Below are 27,501 nucleotides of genomic sequence, written 5' to 3' on the forward strand. Positions count from 1 at the left end.
AAAAAAAAAGTGGTATCTAGCAAAGCCTCTGGATTTTGGAAAAGGAAAAAGAAAAGTTTGTAATCTCTCTCTCTTTTTCCTGCAGTTCTCTGCTTAATTTTTGCTGAGTAACTCAGCTTGTTATTTATAGCATATGTAGAGGAAGAAAACAGAACGAAGACTAGTGTTATCAGGGACTCCTTTGACCCTGAGGGACTCTTACTCACCCAGCATATTTCCTAACACCTCCAAGCCGAGTTGGGGGGTTACAAATAAAGGCAAATATATTTTTGTGGAAGATAGATCTGGACATAAGACCCTCAGCCTGCAACCAGTGCTATCAAATATCCAAAACCCAGTGATGCATTGCAATCATTAAAAGGAAACAACAAAAACAAAAACAAAACAAAACAAAACAAAAAGTCCCGAGGCTGAGCTATAGGTAGGAAAGGAATATCATCTGAGGCTTAGGTTTCTTAAATGTACAATTTCAAGTATTCACGAATCAAGTAAGTCCAGCATATTCCTTGCTATTTGCAAGAAGAATAAGTGGGATATTTTATTACTCATCCAATTGTCGAAGACCTAGAAAATGTGGAAACAACAAATCAAGCTGTTGTGTTTCTTACCTCCTGAAAGTATCTGCTAATTGAGCATGAAAATGTTTACAATAATTATAAAGGCTTCCAAATGTCCATGGATCTTGCAGTTACATATTTAATTTAATTTGACTATAAATTTTCAGAAGTTACATATTTGGTTACTAGGAGAAATGAGTAAGGGTTGATTGAAAAACTAACTTGAACTAAATCCTTTCCATTCTATATTGTCACTAAGTCACAATTATTTTTTCAGGATTTCTGTATATTTTAGTGGGGAAAAAAAGCTGATGTAAGATAGGGATGGGAAGAACATGGAACAGAGGAGTAAAGGTAGGAAAAAAAGCCTCAGGACTTGGTGTATGAATCAAGGCGGCCAGAAAGGGAGGGGTAGAATAATTCCCAGGCTGTGCTGAGAGATGGGGGTTAGCATGCACTGCTAGGAAGAGCTAACAGTCCTCTTAGATTGAATGAGAAATTATGCAGATGGAAGCAGAGGTAGATGAATGATCAACTAAAGATTTGAATTTACCCTGCTTATGACTGGGAAACACCGAATATTTTACCTGAGCTACAAAACCCAGTGAAAAAAAATGGCTGTGGGGCTTAAGAAATTTGATTATTCAATTTTCAGTACTTTAATTAGATTTGACATTTATTAAAAGTGGGGTTTTTGAACAATGATTGGTTTTTAGTGAAAATATTTGTATCATGCTAAGTTTAGGTTCCTTAAATCAGGCAATATCTTTCATGTTTGTTTGTTTACCTCACCTTTAAAATTATTTGAGTTGTGTAGGGAAAGAAATTTTAAGATGAAATATTATTTTAAGTGAATTGACAAAGAATTCAGAGTGAAGGAGATAACAGAAAGGAAGGACAAATATGTACAAGATGTACCAAAGGAAACATTAGTAATCAAAATACCTGCTGTGAGATCTTATGTAATTTCTATACAAAAAAGTCTAAGACACTACTAACTAAAGAAAACATAAAAATAAGATTATTTATAAGAAAAATGCCTAGAAGTTACTTAGAAGAAGGGAAGTCTTCTGGCCATAAAGGTTTAACAAAATTTTTTTTTTTAAAAATCTGCTCTAAAACTATATAAATCTACCCAATGACAAAATAGACAGCACCCTCACTAATATCCTTACATTAGTACAGCAGCTAGCCTTCTCTAGCTACTCTTCTAATTCCTTTCAATGTGAGCTGCAGTAACAATTTGAAAACCCATTTTATAGTTAAATGTGTTTAACTGTAGTTATAGTTACATATAGTTACTATGGTATAGTCACAGTCCAGTGTGAAGGGCACTAGGAACCTGTCCCTTCCACAAATAGCTCTTCTTTGAAGCACCACTGTACTTGGAATTACACAATTTCACAAAAGATTTTTCCTTTCCTGGATGTTCACTGTAAAGTGAAAACATTACTGAAAGACAGTAATCACTAACTCTATATTATTCCACTTTATTTTATTGTTTTTTTCTTTAATGCCTAAACCCAAGCAATATGAAGTCTGCCTCCTATGGAGTCCTCAAATTTTTAAACAATATGATTTGTGAATGATGCAAGAATTTGGATGAATTCTAGATCATAATTAGGAATGGCGCCTTCTAACACAAGACCTTGAAACATCTACTCTAGGCCATTTTTTTTTTTTTTTAATTAGGATGTATTTCTTTTTTTTTTTTTTAATTTTTTATTTTTTATAAACTCTACTCTAGGCCATTTTTTATCAAATTATATTAGACATGCTCCTCACAATGGAACAGACTATGTATCTGCTCGTGTTTTATCCATGAATTTTTGTCAAAAGCAGTTCATTTAAACAATACTATTTAGACTCAACTAAGGTTAAGATGAAGCATGAACTTTTGTTCTTTGAAAGGATACAATAAGGAGACATTCCTTCATTCAGAGTTGAAGATAAGAAAACAGGAAACAAATGTGATATCTACTCCTTTACTGCAAGTTATTATTTTTATATTTTTATGCTCAAGGTCCATGTATCTCTGAACAGCTATGAAAGGGCTTCCTGGAAGAAAAAAGGTCCAAAAAACAAGAACAAAACAGGACCAAAAATATGTGCCCCAACTCATAGAACCCCACCTTACCAGAAAGAGGAGGAACACGGACTGGCAGGCACTGGAATCTATAAGAGTGGACACTGCAATTTTGCGAAGTCATTGAACCCTGAGCTCACTTGCAGTCCAAGGGAAGCCATGCTGGACGAAGATGGATACATCACCTTAAATATTAAAAATCGAAAGCCAGCTCTCACCTCAGGTAAGAATACCCAGAGCCAGGGATCTGGAAGTTAATTATTGAAATAGGTCAACCCCACTTTCCTTTTTCTACTAGTGATAGCACGTATCATTTTATTTTATTTTCCCTATGACCTTCCTGCTCTACAGAATTTGAGTAATGCCTACTTAGGCTCAGACAGATTTATTTAGAATATAAGCAACAAGAGATGAAAGCAGAGAACTTTATGTTAAGCCTATACAGTTTAATGTTGGGTGGAATAGAAACCAAGAGAATAGGAGGAAAGGATGTGTTATAACCTCATTTTCTCTGTTGTTGGCACATAGGTGTGATTCTTCATTTTTTGCTTATAAAAGCAATTGTTTATAGGGTTGGGCACAAAACACAAACTTCTGGTTTTTTTTTTTTTAAACATTTTATTTATTTGACAGACAGAGAGCACAAGTAGACAGAGAGGCAGGCAGAGAGAGAGGGGGAAGCAGGCTCCCTCCTGAGCAGAGAGCCCGATGCAGGGCTCGATCCCAGGACCCTGGGATCATGACCTGAGCTGAAGGCAGAAGCTTAACCCACTGAGCCACCCAGGTGCTCCACAAACTTCTGTTTTGACTCAGAGAAAAGTCCACTGGGAAAGGACCGATGTGTGGAATGGGAATGGGCTATACTTTGATGGGAATGGGAATGGGCTATACTATTGATGATCCCCAAAGGAACACCAGCAAGACCTGGCAATGAAGCTGTTTATATCACTCAGAAAGCCTGGAGAAGGCAGGGGACAGGGGTGACACTGCCCCATAGCTACCCCATACTGCCTGCCCCCTAACATCTGTATTCTATGTCTACAGTTGACCCTGCTTCCTCACTTCTGTGGCGTGTGACGGCTTTGATTCTGCTGGTCTTGTGCATGGGGTTAGTTGTTGGGCTGGTGGCTCTGGGGATGATGTGTAAGTATTGACTCATTGCAAAAGATTTGTTCTGAGGAAAGCACAACCTGAGTCCTGGTGTATGCCACTAAGCTTGCTTGTCACTGTGTGCCTCTTTGTTGCTGCTTCAGTCATCTTATACTTGGCTACCAAGACATTCTCAATAATGGAGAGCTCTTACTTTTCCTCCTGATTCAAATCACTTTAATTGAAATTATTTCAAGAACTTTAAACTGGTCTTTAAGATCCCCTTTGGTCTAGATTCACACTATCTTCTCATTTTTTTTTTCTCTTTATCCTGCATATCCTCAGTTCCAGCCAACATGGACTTTTCTCAGTTTCACAGATAGATCCTCTTCCACTGTCTGAAATTTCCCTCCATTGTATTCCCTCTTCTTAAAATGCCCTCCTTCTCACTTCGTTTAATGAATGCATTTACTTTCACTCAGAAGCAATTCATATCCCATCTCATTTATAGATATTTTCTTTTTATAAATCTAAAAGCCCGCAGTATCACATTACCATCCATGTAGCTGTTGCTTGTTTGTGTGCTTGTTTATTTGTTCACCAGATATTTTAGAATATTTTGTTCGCCATTGTTTATTCACTTGATTATCATATCATTTTGGGCACAAGAAATCAGTGTTTTTTTAAATAAATGGATATTTTGATATCACATGGAAAACAAAATAACATGTCATTCTTCTCTGAAATCTGCTTAGAAATCTATATTCAAAGGAATATCAAAACATTCGTTTTGGGCATGCAGTTTGATCATGGCATTTTTCTTATTTGTGGTTTTCTTCTTCATAGAGCTCATGTCTTCTTTTGGATAAGCACCAGGTGTCAGTTTTGCATAGTTCACAATTTGTTCTTTACACCCTCCTTTACCCAGACCCCTTTGCAGTACTCATTCACTCACGTCTATCTAGTGAACACTTTCCAGATTGACAGTTCTACTGAAATGAAAGTTCACTGAAAGGTCTCTGCATCACCCTTGTGATCCTGATTACAAATTATTATCTAATTTTTACACCTAGCTGTCAGAGAGCTAAACCACCAACAAGTGGAGAATAAAAATGTCTCAGGAATGCTGCACCAAGTAGCAAAGAAGTTCTGTCAATATTTAATAAAACAGTTGGAACAAAAGAACAGTGTCAGTAAGTATGGTTTTGTAACCTCTTCATCTCCACCCCCACCCCACCCCAGAGTAGTTCTGTGATGCTATCTGTAGGGAACCTGAAGATCTGCGGAAGACACTGATTATGGGGAAAGTGAAAGTAAAAAGTATGGATTCCTATGCTTGATTTCACCTTAAGGCCATAAATGCAGCCCATGTGACAGAAACTGGAGATATTATGGAGATAGCTGCTATGGATTCTTCAGGCGCAACTTGACATGGGAAGAGAGTAAGCAGTTCTGTATTAACATGAATGCTACTTTGCTGAAGATTGCCAGTCAGAATGTTCTGGTAAGGAGATTCCTATGCCATGTATAACTCAAGTCATAAGAAGAATCTTAAGTGAAACATTTGACTTTAAAAAATATGTATGTATATCTTTTCTCTTGTCTTCCAGCCTGTGCTACTCTGAGAGCCTTATCAAGCCCAGTAGAAATGACCATATTTAAGAATAGAAAGGGGTAACATGAACTAATGAGACTGAGAATTCAGTCTGTGACAAGTCATTTCACTTTTCTCAGTTTCCTTGATTGCATTTACTAATCCATGAAAGGATCTCAAAGTACAAAGAAACTCTAGCATAGTAAAATATAAATAGCACTGTCATCCCAATATTACATGAGTCCTTAGTTCCTGCTAAATTGTTGAACAATTGAACTTGAACAAACCATGATGCAGACTTCACCTTTTCATAGGCTCTTCCATAGTTTTGGGAATAATCTCATTTGTGAAACACACAGGATTTCAGCTGAAATTTTTCTACTAAACATGTCTCCTCTTCCACATTTTCCTCTTAAACAGCTTCTAACAAAGGCTCTACTTTGAAACAAAATATGTTCACATCCACTTATGCACTCTCCCTTTATTATTTAATGTAACCTTTCTCTTTTTTTGTGAATCCTGGGAATAAACCAGACACCAAGCCTTGGAGTCTCCCTTCTGCCAAATAATAGATTTATTAAAACATTTTTTAAAAAGCAGAAATTATTTATGGTCCTTAACCTACAACCTCCAATATGGTATTTATTCAGATTCTGTATATTAAAAACAAAAGCAAGTAGAAGATCTGGTTTGGGCTGTGTGCAGACATTAAATTGAACTCAAAGAGTCAAGCCAGTCATATTCTACAGAACTGCTGTAATTGATTAACAAAATTGATTATACTTTTCCTGAGATGAAGTCCACAGTAATGGACCAGACATGAGGAGAACATTCCCTTGACACTCATGATCATTTGTTGCCTTGTTACTCTAACTGCTGTACCACTCACTAACTGCTTTTGTGGACTCAAACTCATAGAGAAGATTTTCAGGTAAGTAAATTAACTTTCCTTCCAATCAGGCAAAATAACAGAGTGTCCTAAAATCTCAATTCAATAACAAGAGGCTAAATGGAAGTATTCAAATATGTCTTGAATCTTGGTACTCTAAACTGATGCCAGGTTGGAGGTTTATACGTGAGAGAGGAAGTAATGTCATTTTTGAGAAACAAAGAATAGTTGAATTTCAGGGAGAATATACTTCATATAGTGAAGTATGTCATGTGGATGTATTTTAAAGAATAGAACAGGAGTTAACAGAAAGGGGACGGGTAGCTCATGCTTTAAAAAATGAGCAATAGGGGTGCTTGAGTGGCTCAGCCAGTTAAGCATCTGACTCTTGGTTTTGGCTCAGGTTGTGATCTCAGGGTCCTGGGATTGAGCCATTTTGGGCTCCATGCTCAGCGGTGAGTCTGCTTGAGATTCTTTCCCTCTTCCCACCCCCTGATCATGCTCTCTCTCTCTCTCTCAATCTAAAATAGATAAATCTTTAAAAACATAAATAAATAAGGGGCGTCTGGGTTTTTTGGTTAGTTAAGTATCTTCCTTTAGCTCAAATCATGACCCCAGGGTCCTGGAATAGAGTCCCACGTAGGGCTCCTTGTTCAGAAGGAAGTCTTCCTCTGTCCCCTCCCCCCGCTCATGCTCTCTCACTATCTCTTTCTCTTAAATAAATAAAATCTTTTAAAAATTACAATAAATAAATAAGCAGTCAAAAGTCACTTTTACACATTATCTCTTTTTTTTCTTTTTTTTTTTAATTTTTTATTTTTTATAACATAAACATTATCTCTTACTCTGTGTTTCACTTCCGTTAAGAAGCTTGAGTCATGTTTTTATTTGCCAAGAATGCACTCTCACCTATCTGTTTTTCTGGGAGATATGAGAGAGTATATGACTATTTGACTCTTTTTAATTTTGTTACCCATGAATTGATTGATTGACTGATTGATTTCTCTATTAATTTGCCAAATATGCACTGGAACTATTCCAGAATCTGGAACTATTCCAGAATCTGAACCTCTGCAGTTAATAAAACAGACAGAAGTCCTGGGGCGCCTGGGTGGCTCAGTGGTTAAGCCTCTGCCTCCAGCTCAGGTCATGATCCCAGGGTCCTGGGATCGAGCCCTGCATTGGGCTCTCTGCTCAGCAGGGAGCCTGCTTCCCCTTCTCTCTCTCTGCCTGCCTCTCTGACTACTTGTCATCTCTGTAAAATAAATAAATAAAATCTTAAAAAAAAAGAAAACAGACAGAAATTCCTAACCTCAGGAGGTTATGTTCTACTTGGAGAAAGAGGCAATAAACAAAGCAAATGGGTATAGTGTATCATATAGTAAATAGTGATAATTCCTAAATTAAAAAATGTAAATTAGGAAAAGCAAATGCTGTTTGTAATCCCTTTGAGAATGACATCACATAATTCCTTTTACTCAATCAACCAAAACAAATTAATATTTACAATGTAAATATTGTAGGCTACTACAGAACTAAGTTGAACAATGAATCCAAAGCAAGTAGAAGTTAAATGTAGGGAGTAATAATGTTTCACCAACAATATATTTCTTTCTTTATTTTCCTTCTGTAGTCGTTCACCATTATCTTATTTAAGACCCATATTTGGTACTCTATTTGAAACTCTAGTCTTCAGTCAATGGAAGATAAACATATAGAAAGGTTACAATATCTGTCTTCTGTAAACATTTTTTCTGTATTCCACAAGGAATTTTTTATTCTAAAACAAGTGAACTTGGCACAATTCTAAATATTAAATATAATTAATTAACATTCACATAGACATACATCTAACTTGTTGTTGTTGTTGTTCAGGGTCTTACCATGAATGTCTTTACATCGTTACCAAAATTGTGCAAGCAGGTTGACCATTATATTTGTCTGTGTTTGCAATAGAAATACATGAAGTCCAGGACTGGATTAATTCGTTGGGTTGGATTGTCCCGCAAGAACTCTACTGAGGTCTGGATGTGGGAAGATGGCTCTGTGCCCTCCAAAAATGTGTAAGTCAATGGACATTCAGAATACAAGGCACAACGAGCAGATTTTATTCTTGAGATCCTCTACCTTCTTGAAGGCAAGCTACTTAAAAGTTGGAGGTCGCTCCATGACCTACTGTGTACTATAAAAGCAGCAGCACTCACTGACATCCTACTCCTAATAAGTGAGCACTGGTAATAAGACAATTCTACTGTACTTACCTTCCCATTCCTCTGCTCTTTATCTAAGTCACAATCCACCTCTATTCTGGTATTTTTCCCCAATCATTTCTACCCTCAAATTTACCATTGGAGTGTGTGTGTGTGTGTGTGTGTGTGTCACTTGATCTGACTCCCTTCACATATTTTTAGAACAAAATGATCATTCTTATTATTTTATGGTTGAAAGTGATTGTGTTGAGGATTCTTTTCACTTTTCAGTATCATTTTACCCACTTTTCCTCCCCAGGGGTCTCCAAGATTCAGGCACACCATCATTCACAAGGTGGTTCTAGTATTCATATCACAAATCTCCATCCTTCTACAGATAATCCAGGCAAAGGAGGCATTATAGTAAGAGTTATTTAACGTGGCTTTCCAATCTCCAATCTCAAGACCTTTGGTCATCTTGTATATCAAAACTGTAAGGTCTCTCCAGTTAAAATTAAAACAGATAAACACAACTTGTACAATCTGATTATTACTTAAATTTTTAATTCATTTTTTCAACAGATACTAAATGTTTACTGTGTGTAGGAGCAAAGGATACTGCAAGTATAAGCAAACTTCTTCATAGATCTTGAGCTTACTTCTTATCATTTGCTGCTTCCTTCACAATATTGCAGGCAAACTAGGAAACCTCTGTGCTTTCAACAAATAAATCTTGTTTTGTTGTCTTAGGGCTTTTGTACTTACTGTTTTCTTCTAGAATGCTCCAAGTCCAGAACTCCATGATGGGCTCCCCCTTGTGACTCACATGTCTGTTTAAACATCACTACCCCGATGAGGTCAACCTTAATTACCCAAACTAAATTAGGTTCCTTCCACCCATATCCACTCAAATCCATTATCACACCATTTTATTTCTTCCTAACTTTCACCACTCTCTGAAATTTTCTATTTGTTGGCTTCTTACCAATATCCTCTTACTATAATGTAAGTTCCCCAGTAGAAGGGACCGTGTCTCTGTTTACTCTACCAATACTGGCACAGACAACAACTTTGGCACGTAGTTGGTATCCCATAGATATTTGGCAAATAAATTAGATCTATACATTCTTTGTTCCCTTGTCATAAGCAGCACAGCTGGGCATATAGACAAGTTAATAGGCGATTACAATAGAGGGTGCTGCCTTATTTCTATTACCCTACAACATAAATCTTCATTTCAAAAATATTTAATCAACTTACTTTTCCTTGAGCTTATTCTAACTTTGTGCAGCTATTTGTCCTACAGGGCTCTTCTGTCTCCCCTCTGTTTACCTAAATCCTACCCTTCTTTCAAGACATAACTAAAGTGTGATCTTCTATGAAAAGATGAAAAGATAAAAGCCTTTGCTGTCATTTCAGATCCCATCCATCTCATTCTCCCTCCTACTGTTCCTACTGCTCACTTTTTGCTTAATCTAAGCTGTACTGAGTTGCTATTGACTTAAGCAGATGTACATACTTTATATTCACAAGCATACTGAAAATTTTTCAATGATCTGAGCATTGTTTTTTACTTTTATCTTCATACTTTGTATTTCCACTTTGTGGACAAAATACTTTCATGCAGAGTTGAATTGTTGACTACTTATATAGCATTTAGAGGAACTCATTCTACCTTTTCCATTCACAGGTTTGAGCTTTCTGGAAATGAAAGAGAAAATATGAATTGTGCTTATTTTTATGATGGGAAAATTTACCCTACCTTCTGTAAGAACAAGCATTATCTGATGTGTGAGAGGAACGCAAGCATGGTGAATGTGGACACACTACTTTAATGCAAAGAGATGGGCAAGATGTCATAGACAAGCTCTTGATTATACAATGAAATATCTGGGTGAAGGACTCACTAGTAATAAAATTGCTTATTTTTCCTTTTATTCCCCTTAGAGTCATCTTTATATTAGCTTTTCTACCAACACCACCTCATCCTTTCTTTATATATCCCCTTTTACTAAGGGATGATTTCGTCCCTTCTTTATATATCCAGAATCCTGTCTGTGAGTTGATCATTCGTTCTCAATTCTTCTGTTTCCAAGGACTTTCTTCTTGATTTCCATTCCTAATTATCTCAACATGGTATGATTCACCACATCTTTAGACATAAACATATACACTTCAAATGGAAATAGGAAAAACTAGGACTTAACTGATTTAAGTTGTGCAAAATATCTAAGTCTGAAAGACAGCATAAAGCAGTGGAAAGAATACTAAACTTGGAATCAGTGGAACAATCTAGATGGTGTGATTACTTAAAGTACAACCATGGGCCAACTAGTCATGTAGCCTCTTTACTATGCATTTTCTCATATTTCAAATAGAATAACACCCATGACTTCACAGTTGTACAACCTAATAAAACACTAGCTATGTCAGAAATTCCATAAAGGCCAACACTGTGACTTTCCCATTTGTCGTTGTATGTGAAGCACCAAGCGCGATTCCTGGCTCACTGGAAACAGAAAAATAGTTGTTTCTCATTATGCGAGAAGCATACAATCTGTAAAACACTACACAATTACAATTTGGATTTCAGGTCCACCTTTGGTCAGATTCAACAGCAAAGAAATTAAAGTTTCATTCTGTGCAAGGAAAATGGTAGTGTTTGACTTCTTAACAAGGCCTTTAGGCAAGGAGACAAAACAGCAAGTACAAATGCTTTATCTTTTCCTGACAGTTCTATGCTTGGTTTTTGCTGAGTAACTCATAAAGTATTTATAGATATATGGGGAAGCACACTTTCACAGGATAACAGGCAAACATTGCCATTCTTTCCCATAGCTTCCCTGAGGCTCTTTCTTCTTACATCAGTAGTAATAAAATTCATGAATATGAGTCTCAAACATCTCAACTGAGATGTTTGTTAAAATGTGGATGTTCGGGCGCCTGGGTGGCTCAGTGGGTTAAAGCCTCTGCCTTCGGCTCAGGTCACGATCCCAGAGTCCTGGGATCAAGCCCGGCTTTGGGCTCTCTGCTCGGGAGGGAACCTGCTTCCCCCTCTGTCTCTCTGCCTGCCTCTCTGTCTGACTTGTGATCTCTGTCTGTGAAATAAATAAATAAAATATTAAAAAAAAAACCCAAAACATGTGGATGTTCAAACACAAACACTTAAGGTTCTCAGTTGAAAGGCTAAGGAGACATTGAGAACTGTGCTTTTAATAAGCTCTCCTACTTGATTCTCATACACGTAGTTTTTAAATACATTTTGAAAAAATTACATTAACACTTACTCCCTATGTGGCTTTTGCTAAGTTACTCTGTTTCCTCATTTATGAAATGGGCTTAACATTACTATTTTACTCATAGGTAATAGCAAGGATCATTTAATATAGTATATAAAGCACTGAGCAGAGTATTAAGCATGTAATAAACACTCAATAAATATGTATTATTTTATTTGTTTGAGTACTAATACTCAAAGACACTTGAATCTTTATCTTATTTATCTTATTTTATACTATCAGTAAACAAGCATATTTTGGGGGACTGAGGAAAAATAACACAGGTACCTCAGATTCTGCTTCTACTTCAAATGTCTTGAGATCTTGTGTTTTCGGGGATAGTGTCATTATTTTACTGTTTTTTACTTGCTGATTTAGAGAAATGGAATAGGAATTAATAACTCAGAAACTCATCCAAAAAACGACCAACCATGTCCCTGGACTTTCATGTTTTATTACCTACAAATGGAAAAACATATATTTATGTATTACTATATGGCACAAGTAAATTTCAAAGAATAATGTCTTAGCTTGTGGCAAAAATCCAATTAAAATATGTTAACCAACCAACCAACTATGCCTACAAAGATTCTTTTTTCTGGTACTCATATCAAAGTCATCTTACACATGAAATCAGAATAGCACAGATTTTAATAGCACAGGCTCTGTGATCAGACCACCTACTTTCAAATACTAATTCTTCCACTTACTACCCAAGTGACTTCTCTGTTCTTCAATGTACAGTTAAGTTACAATGTATTCATAATAGTACTTACTTCACAGAGCTGATTTGAGAATCAAAGTAATTCATGTAAAAGCCTTTTGAAACAGCACTTGGAATGTAATGAATTATAAATAACAGGTAGTATGATCTAAAACATCAAAAGCAATAAAAGTAACATTAGTCCTTTATTGGGAGAGCCCAATGTTTCCCCCAAAGAAAATTATCAGAGAATATACTAAAGTAGAGAAAACTAGATCTTTCTGAGCTTGCTATTTAGCGCTGATAAAATTTGAGAGCCCCTGGAAATTACTGACAACTCATTAAACTTCTGTTCCTGTGCTCCCGACATTAGTCTTAATGCATATTTGATATGTTCCTTCCTCCTTTTGTCCTCAAGGTAGAAATAATTATATAAAGAAGGCCACAGAAAGTTACATCACAATGTTTTTCAGGTCAACATCTCAGGCCATTTGAAGTATTTGGAGACTTCGCTGCATATTCTCCATGTACATCTTGAGAGCCTCTCAGCCCCACTCTGTGCCTTGGGAGGCAGAATTCAAATGAAAAGCACTATCTGGAGCAACTTTCCTCTGGTTTCCAGTTAATTTACCTATTGAGAAGTACTTGCAATAATCAAAGGGTGAAAGGAGAGAGTGGTCAGGGCACTAATTCCCTTGGCTCTCTCCTTACCATGCCATGTTTGGCAAAGACTGCATGTTCTGTATCTGAGGTCATGGCCCCTATCAGATACCCTCCCCTTAAGTCCTTGGGCCTAGGCGTAATAGCATCCTTATGAATAATGCATACTTCACCTCCTCTTTCTGTTCCCATTAGTCTTTCTCTAAACTTTACAGACAGTGTCTTGATTCAAGGCTCTGAGATTACTCCTTGAGTGTGTCATTTGTTTTCCTTTGTTATAGACATCAATGATTGATCTAGCAAGATACTGAAACATGAGAGAACATTACAATTTTGCAGATTGTTGATATTTGCAAACTATGACCTTTGGCCATCAAGACAAATGGCCAATACGTGAATGATAATTAAAATATCAAGTTTCTTAATGCTGTAGTTATAGGATGCGGCAGAAGTGGCTATCTATCCACTAAATAATTCATGCTTCTCATTTAGAGTACAGTTGTCATCAAATGTTTGCTAGCCAGGGAAAAATTACATTTATCAGGCCCAGCCTTTTACATCCAAACACGGGCATTAAGTTCGTGGATGTAGAACCCAGAGCAATAGTCTATTCTACCAGAGGCCATTTCAAGTTCAGTTTCTTTTCTCATTTCCTTCTTTAACAAGTTGTACTTTGGCCTAAACTTCATAAACTTCTACTTTCTAGATGAAGATGCACCTCTTGTATCCCTTAAACCCAAACATAGTTTCCCACTGATGTGAGAAGTAGTCAATTTCAGTTCTTTCACGAGCCTGCTTCTACCACAAGAGGAGTTGTTTGTCTTAGCTTCTCGTGTGGCCTGCCTTTCCTATCGCAGCATTTCAGACATGCAGGAGGAAGACGCATATGCCTCTCTTCAGTGGGATCCCCCAACACCAAGCCCTTACCAGAAACATCTGTCTTCCATCAAATATTCAGGTAACCATCTGATTATTTAGTCCAAGACTTTGAAGTTTCTGCTTTGTTTCCTGTTCTGGGATGAGCCCAAGGTGATTTTTCTAAGATAAGCCACATGTGCTTCTGATAATGTGCATTATATAATAGCATTAAAAAGTGAGGTGATGTGGAAGAGTAAGTAAAGGTGCAAAAGGGAAGGAACAATGGATTTGACAAGTAACATAGTACCTTTTCCCCTCTTTCCTGCTGGAAAGACAAAGAATTCCGGGATTTGGAAGACAAAGGGAAGAGATCCTATATATTTTTAATTTTTTATTATTTTAGGTCCTGCATAAAACGCCTTGAAAATTATCTGACAAAAACTAGGAAATAAAGAGAAAGCACAGATTGAAAAACTGACAAAACTTAGCAACCTGGAGCTGTGTGCTATGGTGATCAGTTCTGCTGTTCTTTTTTAAGCTTTCTATTAGCTTCTTGTTATTATGATAACAAATTATCACAGACCAAGGGATTAATACAATATAATTTATTATCTTACAGTTCTAGAGATCAGAAGTCCAAAAAATAGGTCTCACTGGGCAAGGTGGTGTCAGGGCTGCCTTCCTTCAAGAGGATCTAGCCAGGGGAGAATCCATTTGTTCGTGTTTTTCAGGTTCTAGAGCTGCATTTCTTCCTTCAGTTGGCTCATGGCCCCTTTCTCCATCTTCAAAGCCAGCAACATTATGCCTTCAAGTTTCTTTCTGCTTCCTTCATCAGATAGCACCCTGATCACTGACCTCTCACTCATAAAGGCTCAGATAAAATAGGATAATGTCACCATCTCAAGATTCTTAACTTAATTACAGTTTAAAGTCTCTTTTTCGTCATATGAGGTAATATTTACAGGTTCCAGGGAGTAGGACGTGGGCATCTAGGACAGGAGCATGGTTCAGCCTACCACATAATCCAAAGATCACTTTTATTTTTTCTCTGATTAGTGTTAACAATATAACAAGTCACACATTCTTTATCTTTCTTTCCTGAAGAGATGCAAAATTACCTGGTTGGAGGGGGTGGTATTCCTCATTCAAAATTGTATGTTTAAAAGAAATAGCTCTGAATCAATCGTGTTCAAGAGGTACAGAGAAGAGATGAGGAGATGCACCACAGTGTTTCTGCTTTCAAAAACGAAAGCCTGGGGCGCCTGGGTGGCTCAGTGGTTAAGCCGCTGCCTTCGGCTCAGGTCATGATCTCAGGGTCCTGGGATCGAGTCCCGCATCGGGCTCTCTGCTCAGCAGGGAGCCTGCTTCCTCCTCTCTCTCTCTGCCTGCCTCTCTGCCTACTTGTGATTTCTCTCTGTCAAATAAATAAATAAAATCTTCAAAAACGAAAGCCTGCATTCTGGTTTGCTATAGTCTCTAAAAGATCATTGGAACATGTAACTAGTTGGTAAGGTTAAGACCTCATGAAAGGATGAGAGGAGTAAATTACTTAACCTGTTGGATTTGACATCTTTCAACATCCAGGCTGTTGTGGGGTCCTTGGGTGATTCAGTCAGTTAAGCATCTCCTTCACTTCAGGTCATGATCAAGCCCCAAAGTCAGTAGGGCGCTCTGCTCAGCAGAGAGTCAGCTTCCCCCTCTGTGTCTTTCCCTCCCCCTGCTTGTGCACTTGCACTCTCTCAAATAAATAAATAAAATCTTTAAAAATATATATATATTCCAAGTTATAACTTGCATTTCAAAAAGTTGGAATTCTTTTCTCCAGTTACCATAGTTCCCATGGCGTCAAGGATTCTCTAGTAAGAATGCTCATTCTTTCACTGAGCCTAGTTTCACACTGACCCATCTCTTTCATCTTCTTTAACTCAGTGTCATTTTCCCTATGCCTTGTTCAGGAGCATGGTGTCTGGTGGTGGTGATTTCATGTGTTCTCTGCGTGGGCTCGGTAACAACCTCTGTTTTCTTGGGGATAAAGTGTAAGTACAAAAGCATATCTTTAAAATAATCTATATACATGTATTGCATATACTTTATACACAATTATACATTACAAAGAAGCCACTAAAAAAAGGTGTCGGGAGAAGGGGATAGATGGTGACAATGTCAGTGCTTACTTTCTGTTGTTTTTTTTTTTTTTTTTGAAGTTGCCATTCCATGGATGTAGTACATATTAAACAATTTTTTAACTCCCAAAACAAAAATTGAGTGAAGAAAATATTTTGATAAGGATAAAGGAAAGCTAGCCAGAAAGTAAAGTATTAAAAATTTTTAGTAATTTCTGGAAATTGTCTACCAGTAAAAGTTTTGGCTTTCTTTTGTTTTGTGTTAATAGTTATAAATGCTTCTAAAACATTTAAATATTATTACATAAATGTAAAATATTTTTACCATTGGCTTTTGTTCAAGTATAGTGACTATACTATTGCTACCAAGCCAGTCTTTTGCCAGAGTCATCTCACACATTCTCAAAAGCATTCTTAGGGCTTTTATTATGTAAAGCTAGTTACAGAAACAAGAGTTGTGTTAAACAAGAAGCAGCTGGTTCACTTCAAATTTCCTAACTAACAGCTTATCCTTGCTAGTTATAGATTATATTACAAACAACAGATTTTAAGTTATAAATATCATGTTTAATTTTTAATAATTGTATCATCTTAATCATCATTCCATTTCAACAAAAAATGTTAAATGTTTTCTCTGCAAAAATTTTCAATGTAAGGGAAAGGTAAATACTAATATTTAAATTATATATATAACACCACCTATGATGTATATAATCTATTATACATAGTAAAAAAAGGACATGTTTCTGACAGAGTAAAGAATGAAATCTATATCCTATTTAAAATACCATGATATCAAAGTAATGAATGGGTTAATTTACAAAATTAGTCTTTTTTTTTTAAGATTTCATTTATTTATTTGACAGACAGAGATCACAAGTAGGCAGAGAGGCAGGCAGAGAGGAGGAAGCAGGCTCCCTGCTGAGCAGAGAGCCCAATGTGGGGCTCGATCCCAGGACCCTGGGAACATGACCTGAGCCGAAGGCAGAGGCTTTAACCCACTGAGCCACCCAGGTGCCCCACATAATTAGTCTTATATACTATTAAAAGTGCATCCATAGATATCTGACAATAAAATAACTGATAAAAATCAATGATGCTACATTGATATAAAAGAATACACTGCAGTAATTTAAAGAAGTCTTCTAGAACTATTGTTACTAACATGGAGATATGGTTATGCAATATTTTACCATGAAATAAGCAGATTAAAAAGTCAATTATGGAAAAATATAGTTTTATAAAAATTGTATGTAAAATAGATTTTTTACATACAAACATGGAAAAAAGTTTCAATAGATATAAACTAAAGTTAACAACTGTTATTTGAATGGCAGTTTGCTTTCTTTCTACTATTTTGTTTTTTTTTCCTACCATATGACCTATACTAATTAACTTCTATTTAAAAAAAATCTATAGTGAAAAATAATTTCTATAAAATCAGATTTTTCCAATTGTTTTTACTAGTCTTTTTTGTTTTCCTTCTTTTTTTTTTAAAGATTTATTTATTTATTTGACAGAGAGATCAAAGGAGGCAGAGAGGCTGGCAGAGGGAGAGGGGGAAGCAGGCCCCTTGCTGAGCAGAGAGCCTGATGCGGGGCTGTACCCAGGACCCTGAGAGCATGACCTGAGCCGAAGGCAGAGGCTTTAACCCACTGAGCCACCCAGGCGCCCCTCTTTTTCATTTTCTTAATCCAACAATTAGATGTATCATATAACATCATATAATAAGTGCTTTTATTTGGGGGCTTTAAAAACATTTGTCTTACAATTCCCTAAGTAAATATATTGTTTAATCTATATTCCTCACTTTTTACAAATTTATTACAAGCCCAAAACCAGTAAAGGTACATTGCTTCCCATATAAGGGGAAACTAAAGAGAAGTATCATTTCCCTTTCTCCAGTTTTATTACAGTTTTATGTAGTACAACCTTTTCAGATAGTAATAAACAAAACAACAACAACCTCAAGAATATAGTTGATCTAGAAAAAGTTCATCAAAATTCAAAATTTTAGAATAATACTTCAAATTCCTAAAAGGAAATCTCCAAACATGCCAGATTATAAATAGAATAAAATAAATAATATCGAACTCTTACTTCCCACTCTGGTTACATCCAGCCTTTTGCTAAGAAGGAGCATAACCCAAGCCACTAGCAGCTGGAATTACTTGAACCATCCACAAGTGGATAAGACATGACCATCTATTGTCCATAGCTCCTGAGCAAAATATAGAAAAGAGAGAGAGAGTCCTAGAGCATATTGAAAAGATTAGTATAAGTGTAATAGTAGACCTCAAAGTAGAAGATAGAATTAGAAAAAAGTAGTATTATTTTAAAGCTTACTGGATGAGTTGGGTTATGGACATTTGGGAGGTTATGTGCTATGGTAAGTGCTATGAAGTATGTAGGCCTGATGATTCACAGACCTGTACATCTGGGGCATATAATACATTATATGTTAATAAAAATATTTAAATTAAAAAGAAAAAAAAGCAAGATATTTATATAAAAAAAAAGATTGACTGGATGAATATTTTCCAAAATTGATTGAAAACATTAAGTTATAGGCTCAAAGAAAATCAATATCCATATTAAGAAAAATATTTAATAGAATAGGAATAAATACTGTATAAAATAATTTTTAAGAAGAACTGACTTGGGGGTCAGTTCTGGATGACTCAGTGGGTTAAGGCCTCTGCCTTTGGCTCAAATCATGATCCCAGGGTCCTGGGATCGAGCCCTGCATTGAGCCCTGCATTGGGCTCTCTGCCCAGCGGGGAGCCTGCTTCCCTTCCTCTCTCTCTGCCTGCCTGTCTGCCTACTTGTGATCTCTGTCTGTCAAATAAATAAATAAAATCTTTAAAAATAAATAAATAAAAAGAACTGACTTGGGGCATTTGGATGATTCAGTTGGTTAAATATCTGTCTTCCACTCAGGTAATGACCCTGGGGTCCTGGGATGGAGCCCTGCATCGGGCTCCCTGCTCAGTGGGGAGCCTGCTTCTCCCTCTTTCCCTACCTGTACTCTCTCTCTGTCAAATAAATTAATTTTTTAAAAATATTTTTAAAAAGAACTGACTTAAAAACCTTGTTAGACTTATAAGGAAAGAACTCTAAAAACTATAAAAATAATATGAAAATGGGAGGCCTGGCCTTACCAAATATTGAAATAAATCATAAGTCTAAAATAATGAAGACTATGTGGTACTGACCTAGGAATAGATAAGCAGGTGGATTGAATATCATGAAAATAATAGAAATATATCAAACTAGTTTATTGAAAATTAGAGTAAGCTAAAGATGGCAATTAAAAGAGAATGAGAAAGGGGTTATTCAGTATATGATTTGAGACCACAATGTCGCCGTCTGGGGGAAAAACTTGGAAGTCATACCTCATAAATTCCAACAAAATAAATTCCAGCTACATCAAAATATGAAAGTGAAATATATTTGTAAAAAGTATAATCTCAGGTTTAAGATTTTTGCTCAAAATGACCCAAAAATCATCTGATGTATGTGGGGTAAACTACCACAAACAAAGTCAAAAGACACACTGGGAAACTCATGGCTTATATCATGCATTAGCTATTCTTACCCATTAAATGTAAGTGCACTAACACATCAGTTAAACTAAAGATTGGTTACTAAAGAAGATTCCCAGAACCTGAAATGACAATGCTTACAAATTTATAGTTTATTACAAGAAAAAGATGCAATTTAAGAACCACATTAAAGTAAGGGTATAGTCTGGAGAGTCCAGGTACAGAGAAGTACTTTGTCCTCCCTCTGTAACTATTTTCTCAGGACACAATTTCTCTCGAGTCAGGAACCACTGATGTGTACGTGCACTAAACACTCTGGTAGCAGAGAGCCCAACATGGAGTCTTGCTTGGTAGTTTTTATATTATGCTGACCACATCAGCATATTTCTTTCTTTCTTTCTTCTTCTTCTTCTTTTTTTTTTAAGATTTTATTTACGTGTTTTTTTATCAGAGAGAGAGCATAAGCAGAGGGGAATGACAGGCAGGCAGAGGGAGAGTCAGGCCCCCTGCTGAGCAAGGAGCCTAATGTGGGACTTGATTCCAGGATGCTGGGATTGTGACCTGAGCCCAAGGCAGATGCTGAACTTACTGACCCACCCAGGTGTCCCCACACAAGCATATTTCTTCCAGGTATCCAGCTTAGATAGCAGAGCCTGCTCAGGACCTCATTGTAACCAGGGGCAAATCATCAGTCACGCGGCATCAGCAAACAATGCTGACAAGCTATTATCATCTGACCAAAAAGTCCTCAGACTGATGATTATAAAGCTACGCTATTCATCAGTATACCTCACACCTTGTCCAGAGGTCAATGCCAGGCAGGAACTTTAGAAAACTAACAGGCAGGAACTTAGAAACACTATGCAGGCTGATCCCAGTCCTGCTCCAACGAATTCTCACAGCACAGTATCTTTATTGTATAAGACAATAACAAAAGACTAAAAACTCAATGAAAAAATTATGTAATTACATATAATTAAACAGTTTATAGAAAAGGAAATGCAACTAACATTTCTATGTATGAGAAAAAGTTTCAACACCAAGCATAAAAAGGGAAATGCAAATTCAAATAATATTGAAATAACATTTGCAACAACTTATGTGGAGGGTAATTTGGAAATATCTAATACAATTTAAATGTAAATAAACTTTGACCTAGCAACTTTTCTTAAAAATATACTTACATATGTCTGAAATTATGTGTGACTAAGGTTCTTTATTATAGTATTTATTTTTGGAACACCTAAGGATTATAAGTAATCTAAAAGTCAGTAGGGGGGCACCTGGGCGGCTCAGTGGGTTATGCCTCTGCCTTTGGCTTGGGTCATGGTCTCAGGGTCCTGGGATAGAGACACACGTCGGGCTCTCTGCTCAGTGGGGAGCCTGCTTGCCCCCTCCCCTCCGCCTGCCTCTCTGCCTAGTTGTGATCTCTGTCAAATAAATAAAATCTTAAAAAAAAAAAAGTCAGTAGGGAATGACTAACATAAGTCAATTGAATCTGCTAAAGTTAGAATGAAAGATCGAGAAAAGCTCTTAATACAGTGAGATGGAATTATGTCTAAAATATATTTTAAGTGGTAAAATATGAAATATGAAAATGTAAAAAACCGTATACATAGATCATTACTGTTTCTATAAAGAGGGAGCATTTTATATTCATTCACTTGAAAAATTCAGAATATGTGTGGAAGAATTAAAAAGAAATGGGTAAATTGACTGTGCTGGGGGAGAGGAGTGGGGTGCATCTGGAAGGCAAGGGGGTGTTTTGCTCTGTATCCTTTGAAGTTTTTTATTCTTTTTTTTAAATTAAAAAAATTTAAGATTTTACTTCTTTATTTGAGAGAGAGCACAAGCAGGGAAGAGGGACAGAGGGAAAAGGAGAAGCAGGTCCCCTGGCAGGGGTTAGATCCCAGGTCCCCAGGATCAAAACATGAGCTGAAGATAGAGGCTTAACTGATGGAACCACCCAGACATCCCAAAGTTTTGATGCTTGCACATTGTAAATTTTAAACAAAACCTTAATGCAAATTGAAGTCACAAAAATAATAATTTGTAGTTGTCCTTAGTCTATATAGAAGAATTACTTTGTTCTAATTTGTCAGTATTTTTAATTGAGAATTATTGTCATTTATCATTTGAAGTGTTCCAGGTGTCCACTATTGCAATGAAGCAGCAAGAAAAACTCATCCATCAGGATAGAGAACTGTCGAACTTCACACAATGGAAGAGAAACCATAACCTTCAGATGAAATGTTGCCAAACCTTGAGGCAAAAGTCTTTCAGTTCAGGTATTGATATAAAATCAGCTTTCGCTGTGCAGATACAAATGCAGGCACCAATTCCTCAAAAGAAACAGTGACACACATTTCATTGTCTGTAAAATTGCAGACAGGATTTTAAAATTAGGAGGGACGTAATTTTGATCCACACTCCAGTTCAATTTTTTAAAATATATATTTATATATTTCATTAGTATGTGAAAAATACTGAGGTCTCAAGAAATGCAGATTTAGAATCATACAAATTTCAAAGGGAAATGTTAGGATTAGCAGATTGATTTTTTTTTAAAGATTTTATTTATTTAGTTAATAGAGACAGCGAGAGAGGGAATGAGAGAGGGAACACAAGCAGGTGGCTTGATTCTAGGACTCTGGGGATCATGACCAGAGCCAAAGGCAGATGCTTAAAGACTGAGCCACCCAGGCATCCCTGGATTTTTTTTTTTTAAAGCAGCATTTTATGTTTTATCCAATCACTCAAAGTTTTAAGTATATTTTTAATTATAGTTCTAAATTCTTCAATATGCTTAGTTTAAACACTACTTTAGATTCAAATTTAGATATCTCTTTGAGAAGAAAAATCATTTTTTAAAAATCAGAGTATTTACCGTAACATTATAACAATGCAGGGTTCAACTGTTTTTAAAAATTCTATAAAGTTACTTCAGTTTTTATCTTTTACACCTCTTACTAGAATCTTAAACCTAAAACAGCCTTATTTCTATGTGTGGTATAGTTTGTCATGTATTCTGTGGTTACTTAATTGACATTAATTATCCCTATAGTGGATATCATTTAAATTATCACCAATAAGAGAGCTCAAAACACCACCTCCTGGCTGAAATTTAGTCAAATAAATGTTTACAGAATCACTGGGTGCCTAACAGTATTTTTAAATATAACAGGCTTTGGCAAGCATGAATTACCCCTCCCTCTGAGCCATTAACCTTAAGACAATGATAATAATTAACCATTTTGGGGAACTACAAATCTAATATGTCCTCCAAAATTTCAGCTGCTTTTGTCAACACCAGTCTTGCTGTAACACTAGTCAAGACATTGATTAGCATAAATTACAAAAAAAGATATTGAGAAGCTTTAAATAACTCAACTGTTGGGCCCTGGACACTGATAAAAAAAACTATTTGTGACCTTAAGTAGAAGGCCTTTCTGTCGAAACTAGAGTTCTGGAAATTTCAGTGTCTTTCCCTCTGTGCAAGAAACACTTGGTCAAGTTCTTGCTTTTTAGTCCCCCTTTTATAGTCTTGAGCACAATTCTTTTGTGAATACCTTCTTTCTTTTTTTTTTTTTTTAAAGATTTTATTTATTTATCAGAGAGAGGGGGGGGGGAGTGAGCACAGGCAGACAGAATGGCAGGCAGAGGCAGAGGGAGAAGCAAGCTCCCTGCTGAGCAAGGAGCCCGATGTGGGACTCGATCCCAGGACACTGGGATCATGACCTGAGCTGAAGGCAGCTGCTTAACCAACTGAGCCACCCAGGCGTCCCGTGAATACCTTCTTTCTTAAGACAGCTTTCATAAAACTGATTAAACAATATGGCTTACTTCTAAGTTACATCCAAGTCCTGAAAGAGTTTATTGGTCACTTATGATTTTCTTCAATTTTCCTCACCCCCATATTTTCAAATCAGTCCTGAAAGTACACTGTTTGTCCTGTCCTTTCTATAGGAAACATTTTCATGTTTAACTCTCAGAATTTACACATCAACTTGAAACTTATTATCAGCTTGCCTAGTGGTCCAGTATATATTCCAACTAAATTGGGCCAGTAAGAGTAACAGACATGAAACAATAAGCAAATAATGAAGACTATACATAACATAAGCTTAAAGAGGGGAAAGATTTATAAAAAAATAGAATAATCAGCTCAATTGTATAGAAGAGAAGCCATTTGGGATAAGATATTCTGAAATTAATTTTATCTTAAACTAATTCTTACAGACATATTACAGTTGGAAATATATAAATCTTCCCATGGTAAGGAACAACTTATCTGACCCATTTGGTTACAATGTTCACCTTCACTGGGGGTGAGACAAAGGTTTCCTTTGAGGAGATGCACTACTAGTATTTTTATAATAATTTTAATAAAGTAAAATGTTTCTATTCAAAGCCCATAACTGCAACCCTTGCCCAGACAACTGGATTCAGAATGGAGGAAGTTGTTACCGTGTCTTTGAAAACTGGAAATTTTGGCACACCAGTAAAGAGGACTGTTTGAAGGAGGGTTCTAATCTTCTACAAATAGACAGCAAAGAAGAAATGGTAAGCACCCTCTTATGGTTTCATATCATTCTGAAAATACCCTGATACACATTAAAAGAAAGGGCTGATTCTAATTAGACATGATTTCTTAATATTCTGTAACAAAACTATATTTAATATATATTATAAGGGTTTAGAAGAGACAAAGTAGGAATTACCGAACTTTGTTTTCCTTTAATTGGACAAACAAACATACAGGAAATTATCCAGATTAAGGGAAATATATTAGTCGTATGTCCCTTTTTAATGAAAAAGGAGAGGGGGTAAGGAGAAAACCATTTTGTTGCTTGTTAATCCACTCTAAGATATACATATATTATAATTTTGTATATGTTTCAAATTTGTTATTTTCAGCGCTGTAGGGAATGGTAACAACCATTAAATTTTGTTATTAAAAGAAAAGCAGAAGTATAGAAAGGGAAGTGATGTCACGAAATGGTGAGGTCTATAAGAATAAGCATTTGGTAAACGAAATGTTTAATTGACATTACGTCTACTTTACTAACATCTTAACAAGCAAAAAGAGTTTTCCTGAAATCATTTTACCCCTAAATGTGTGAGAAATAGAATATACAGTTACATATTTCTGGCCCTATTAAAAATGTATGCTTGCTATACTCAATAATTAAAGTTCATTTTTCAAAAAAATAATTACAGAACAATTTAAGGGCACATTAAGGGGGCGCCTGGGAGGCTCAGTGGGTTAAGCCTCTGCCTTTGGCTCAGGTCATGATCTCAGGGTCCTGGGATCAAGTCTGGCATCGGGCTCTCTGCTCAGCAGGGAGCCTGCTTCCTTCTCTCTGCCTGCCTCTCTGCCTTCTTGTGATCTCTGTCTGTCAAATAAATAAATAAAAGTCTTTAAGGGTATGTTAAGGATATGCAGTAAACCAAAGCAACTTGGACTTACAATAATTATAGGTTTATACTATTTTTTCTGTGCAAATTTGGTGACAAAAGGCAATAATGGTTTTTTTTGTTGTTTTTTTTTTTAGAGGAGCAATAATGTTTTTTTCTGACAAAATACGCCTATAGTTAATTTGCCTCTGGAATATCCTAAACTATTTCTCATATTGAAGTATACTGGTAAAAAATGATCTATGTGGTCTATGATGTCAAGGATGTTTTTACATTTCCTGATAATGAGTTTCAGTATAACACCTTGTTTTGACATATATTATCTGCCAAACTCTGAATCTGTTAAGATTATTTTAATACCAGATGCCTATTTTCTGTATAGTCCTTAATACCACACCTATTAGATGGCAATTTTAAAAAAGTCTATAAAAGGTATCACTTCTTTTAAAACCCTCTGTCTTGGTCTCCACCTCTCAAGTTCCCATTTCTGTCTGTCTAGGCAAAATGCCACACTTTATATTTCATGATAGTTTGCTGTTGTTTTCCCCTCAGTTCACTGTTAGGTCTGTTTCTTCTAGGACTTTATCACTGACAGCCTGAGTAATGTCAAGAAAGGCTATGATTACTGGGTGGAGCTATCTCATGATGGACTCAGCAGACCGTGGCTTTGGAAAGATGGCTCCCCTCCTTCACCTTCCCTGTAAGTGTCTGAGAGAAATATTACAAGAAAAAGAAGAAACATGAGGGAATTCCAAATTTTATTTTATTTTATACCTCAGATTTTCTCCAAAAGACATAGTCAGCATGATAATTACACAGGCTTTTGATTGCTATCAAACCTGAGGCTTCCAAGTCTTTCTACTCCTTGGCCATGCTCCCATAAAACTCTAGCACATTCCCATCAAAACCTGAGAATCTGAATGAACAGTATAATTATCACAGATGTTTCCTGTGTATTGTTTAATAGCTAGTGAGTGCTCAGGGAAAGAAGTTGTTGTAAGTATTAAGACATTTCCTTATTAAGCTTTTTACTTTTATTTATTTATTTTTCCCTATTAAGAGTCTTAGATGGAGCTAGGGAGATTAGTGAACAGAATTAGGTGCTTTCGTATTTTGAGAATTAAGTCAGTAAAGAGATCCTAAGTTAGAGCCTATTTTTGTGGATCTATTTCCTTTAATATGAGGGGTTTTTTATGTTAACATTTTTATTGAGCAAAAACATCTCTATTACTGAAGAAGGAGGGTGCCACAGGAGGGTACCATATTAAAACAAAATGAAACAAAAAGCTACCCACCTCTCATCATTACCCACAAGAACAACATTGTAAGCCCCCTACCTAATGTCAGATTCACTGACTTGCTTCTCCAGATCGCCAGTACAGACTCTCCAATCAACTGACCAGCTCTGTGGATATCTCAAGGACAAGTTCCTTTCTTCCACTAACTGCAGCAATTGGAAATATTTTATCTGTGAGAAGTATGTGTTAAGATCCTCTATCTGAAAGAAATTGTACCAGGAGAAATCTATTATGATAGTTATGTTGAACAGGACATTGGAAAACCTGCCACAAAATTCCATAAAGCAGATGCAGAAGTGAACCTAGATGTGGGCTATGATAACACTTTCCTGGGACTCAAAACCTATCTCTATACTTACACTTGGCAATTTTCTTCAATATTTTCCAGAACTTTAATTGACATTGTTTAAATTGCCAAGAATAGAACCGATTTATAGCTTCAAAGGACAAAATCCTGAAAGGTTGAGAACGAACTGAAGAAAAATAATTTCTTTGTGCTTTCTTTCTTTCCTTTTTTCTTTCTTATTTTTTTTTTTTTCCTAATCTAGAATGACTATAAACTCCACACAAAAACGTATAAGCCACTGGGGGGTGGAAATGTATTTCTAGCTGACTGGTTTTTCTTTTTTCTTTTCTTCCTTTTCCTTACTTTTTCTTTTCTTTTCTTTTCTTTTCTTTTCTTTTCTTTTCTTTTCTTTTCTTTTCTTTTCTTTTCTTTTCTTTTCTTTTCTTTCTTCTTCTTCTTCTTCTTCTTCTTCTTCTTCTTCTTCTTCTTCTTCCTCTTCCTCTTCCTCTTCCTCTTCCTCCTCCTCCTCTTCTTCTCCTCCTTCTTCTTCTTCTTCTTCTTCTTCTTCTTCTTCTTCTTCTTCTTCTTCTTCTTCTTCTTCTTCTTCTTCTTCTTTTTTTTTTGGATGTTGTTCTTTTCTTTTTAAATAAATAAATAAATGTGAAAAATGTGGTCTTTTAAAGTCTCTACCTGACAGATTTTCTATACATTTTCTGTTATCCATCTGGTAGGATGGTCGGACAGAGATATGGATTTTCAAATTAGAAGGAAGACAGGCAGCTATCTGCTGCTAGTAAGACAATACCTTTTTAGGACTGCGGAATTCTACTGGACATGTGAACCACCAACTCTTCATATAAGTGGAAGGAATAGCCAGGCTGCCAATACCAGTGCATCTCCAGCAAAAGACAGCTGTGAACTCTCTTCC

At 36.2% G+C, this 27,501-nt stretch overlaps 2 protein-coding genes across 2 annotated transcripts; both read left to right on the forward strand.

The window, feature by feature from the left end:
- Positions 1-2,585: 2,585 nt before the first annotated feature.
- Positions 2,586-12,236, forward strand: CLEC1B (C-type lectin domain family 1 member B). The gene is made up of 6 exons (XM_082738370.1): positions 2,586-2,866; positions 3,688-3,786; positions 4,806-4,925; positions 5,085-5,236; positions 8,172-8,278; positions 10,095-12,236. Exons 1-6 carry the CDS (start codon positions 2,803-2,805, stop codon positions 10,237-10,239), a joined length of 687 nt encoding a protein of 228 aa, XP_082594496.1. The 5' UTR covers positions 2,586-2,802; the 3' UTR covers positions 10,240-12,236.
- Positions 12,237-13,553: 1,317 nt separating this feature from the next.
- CLEC9A (C-type lectin domain containing 9A) lies at positions 13,554-26,588 on the forward strand. Its single transcript, XM_082738400.1, has 6 exons — positions 13,554-14,003; positions 15,859-15,939; positions 21,713-21,859; positions 23,983-24,134; positions 25,568-25,689; positions 26,359-26,588. Exons 1-6 carry the CDS (start codon positions 13,913-13,915, stop codon positions 26,489-26,491), a joined length of 726 nt encoding a protein of 241 aa, XP_082594526.1. The 5' UTR covers positions 13,554-13,912; the 3' UTR covers positions 26,492-26,588.
- Positions 26,589-27,501: the final 913 nt, after the last annotated feature.

The sequence above is a fragment of the Mustela nivalis genome (genome assembly GCF_964662115.1).
Source record: "Mustela nivalis genome assembly, chromosome: 7".
Classification (NCBI taxonomy): Eukaryota; Metazoa; Chordata; class Mammalia; order Carnivora; family Mustelidae; genus Mustela; species Mustela nivalis.